Consider the following 2,585-nt stretch of genomic DNA (forward strand, 5'->3'; position numbering starts at 1 on the left):
CATCCAGAACACTATTTTCACTCATGTCTCTCCCACCAAAACCTAGTTATGCTTAGATTTAGCCAAATGACACTCAAGATAACCTTTAATGTTCTTTGAATGAAGTGGGCTCTGGCTCTCTCTGGCTAGGGAAGAGGGCTAACTTAGTGACTTCTGGATACCACCTCAAAGGAATATCCCCCTATTCTCAAGAAATCATTTCAGATGATGTATGTAAAACACCTAGTTCAGTGCACTGTGTTAACTGCACTGAGACAAGAGTTCAGAATATTTTCCAAACTTGTTCCAGGTGAAGATTTCTCTAACTTATCCATGATAAAAAAAAAGGAACTACTACACAATTTTCTATTCCTAGAAATAGAAATTTTCTATTCTAGACTTTTCTGTCACTTCTAGAACACATCACCTGACAGTCCGGCCCCTGCTACCACTCAAAGCAGGAACTGCAGTTTCCCAAAGCCCTAAATTGCCTCAGCTTTGGGCATTTCTACTTGACTGCCCACATCTGGATAGCCACTTCATCACTCCTTGTTCTTACTTGTTCTTTAGGTATTAGAAGACATCTCACCATTTTCCTGATGACTGCTGCTCCTAGCATTTACCATTTTATGATTAAGGATGTCTTGTTTATCCTACTATTTCCACTATTAACACAGTGCTTTCCAAGGAGAAAATATCTAATTAATCTTTGGCGAATAAAAGAGTCTGTAAGCAGGGTTTTTTACAAGAAGATTTATTAAGATTATGCCTACTTTCTTCAGTAAGCCAAGCAAACCCAGGTAGGTTTCTTTTAATTTTACAGAACAATAAATTGAAGTGGTTAAGGGAATGCAAAAATTAACCACCTTTACATTTTTTTCATATTTCAAAGGAAATTCCTATTCCAGTATCATGTTATCTTGTTCCAGATCATAAAATAAGAGGGAAGGTCCCCCAGTTTGTTTTATAAAATATCAAAATTCATATTCTTAAATCTGATAAACAATAGATGTGTGACAAATTCATTTATATACTTCAATTCTAAAACTAATACACCCTATATATTTAAAAAACAGCATTTGAAGAATATCAAGAGGGGGAAAAAAATAAACCTCCAAATCATCCATATAGAACAGGAACACAAAGTTCTATACTGTGTTCTCCCTAGCTTGACCCTAACCCTCCTCCATTCAGAGCCAAGACTTCCCTCTTCAAATACAGAGTGAATATTTGGGCTCACTCTTCAGTTGGGGCAGAAGAAGCTGCTGACCAATGCTGTGCAATGAACGTGGTAGCAGTATTATCTACAGACTCAGTTCTGGCCTGGGCCCTCCCTTCCTCATCTCTTAAAGCCTCCTCATACCAGCATGAGAAAGAAATGGGGTCGGTCCCTTTGATCTTAGCCAAAAACTCCAGAACTTTCATCTTACTGGTTTCAGCATGAGCCCTGGGACCCCACAGGAATTCATAGCGTGGAGGATGGCTGTTAAGCACCTGCCGATACTCCAGGTAATTCTCCTGCACCCAATCTGTGGTGATGAGCTTCCTGGGTTCCCCATAAATGAAATGCTCCCTCCCAGCATATATTCCTATCATATTCAGGAAATCCCAGATGTCTTCCTCAGGGGCACAATTGCCCTCTATGAAGATCACACCCAAGATGATTATCAGGAGACCATTTTTAGGCATGCTCTGGTTGTCACTAAGCATCTCATCATGGGTGAGGTCCAGTGAGTTGACAAGGACATAGGAGTGGGTGGTGGGGTCCACTTCCTTTACATCAATGCCAGAGATCACCTCCAAACACTTAGAAGCTTTCTTGAAGATCACAGGGAATTTTTCCTTATATTTTTCGACAACAACCTTCAGCATTTCTGCCTTTGTGATGGGCTCCTTCAATCGATACTTGAGGATCATGAAATGCACCAAATCAGCCACCCCCTCATCTAGTGGGTCTCTGGGCAAAGATTCATTGTCTGTTGAGGTCTCCAGAGAACCTGTATCCTCTACTTCTTGGCTATTGGAGACTTCCTCTGATGTGTTCCATGATGCAGAGAAGGAGCAGAAGGAGCTCTGAGGACTCTGGGGAGGACTCAGTGTTGCAGCAGGCTCCTCTTCCTCCTCCTTCTCTGGGGAGAGTGGAATCACAGGAGAGGAAGGCGGGGAGGAGGAAGTGGAGGGGTAGGAGAAGTTGAAAGAGCAAGAGGAAACAGAGGAAGTCTCCTCCTTGTCCTCAGCTATGAGAACATCTGCCACTTTTAGACCTTGTATCTCAATTTGGGTTTGAAAGTCTGGCTCAAATGCAAGGCGTAGACGCTTTGGAGAGTGAGGCATGATGACTCCTGTTGGCAGTACCAAGAAGTATGAGCCAGACAGTGGGAGATGGGGTACCACAGACCTATGGGAGGGAGGAAGGTGGTCAGCGGTCTCAGCAGAGAAACACACACTGGGCAGCTCTAACAAAAGCCAACTTACAGGCTCTTTGTGGGGGCGGGGGGTGGTGCTGTAGGGCCTCAGAGAGCTTCTGTCTTCCTGGATGGTTTGTTTCCTAGAAACCTATAGGAGGATATGAGAAAGCTCTTCAGGGTGCAGCCAGCCAGCTCAGC

General features: G+C 43.3%; 1 protein-coding gene across 1 annotated transcript; it reads right to left on the reverse strand.

Moving 5' to 3' along the window:
* Nucleotides 1-1,215: 1,215 nt before the first annotated feature.
* LOC132007701 (melanoma-associated antigen 10-like) lies at nt 1,216-2,313 on the reverse strand. Its single transcript, XM_059385967.1, has one exon. The coding sequence runs from the start codon at nt 2,311-2,313 to the stop codon at nt 1,216-1,218; it is 1,098 nt and encodes a 365-aa protein (XP_059241950.1).
* Between the last annotated feature and the right edge of the window lie 272 nt (nt 2,314-2,585).

This window comes from Mustela nigripes, chromosome X (genome assembly GCF_022355385.1).
Source record: "Mustela nigripes isolate SB6536 chromosome X, MUSNIG.SB6536, whole genome shotgun sequence".
NCBI classification, from domain to species: domain Eukaryota; kingdom Metazoa; phylum Chordata; class Mammalia; order Carnivora; family Mustelidae; genus Mustela; species Mustela nigripes.

Coding starts and splice junctions, on each gene's coding strand:
- LOC132007701 (XM_059385967.1), bottom strand. CDS start 2,313: ATGCCTCACTCTCCAAAGCGTCTACGCCTTGCATTTGAGCCAGACTTT.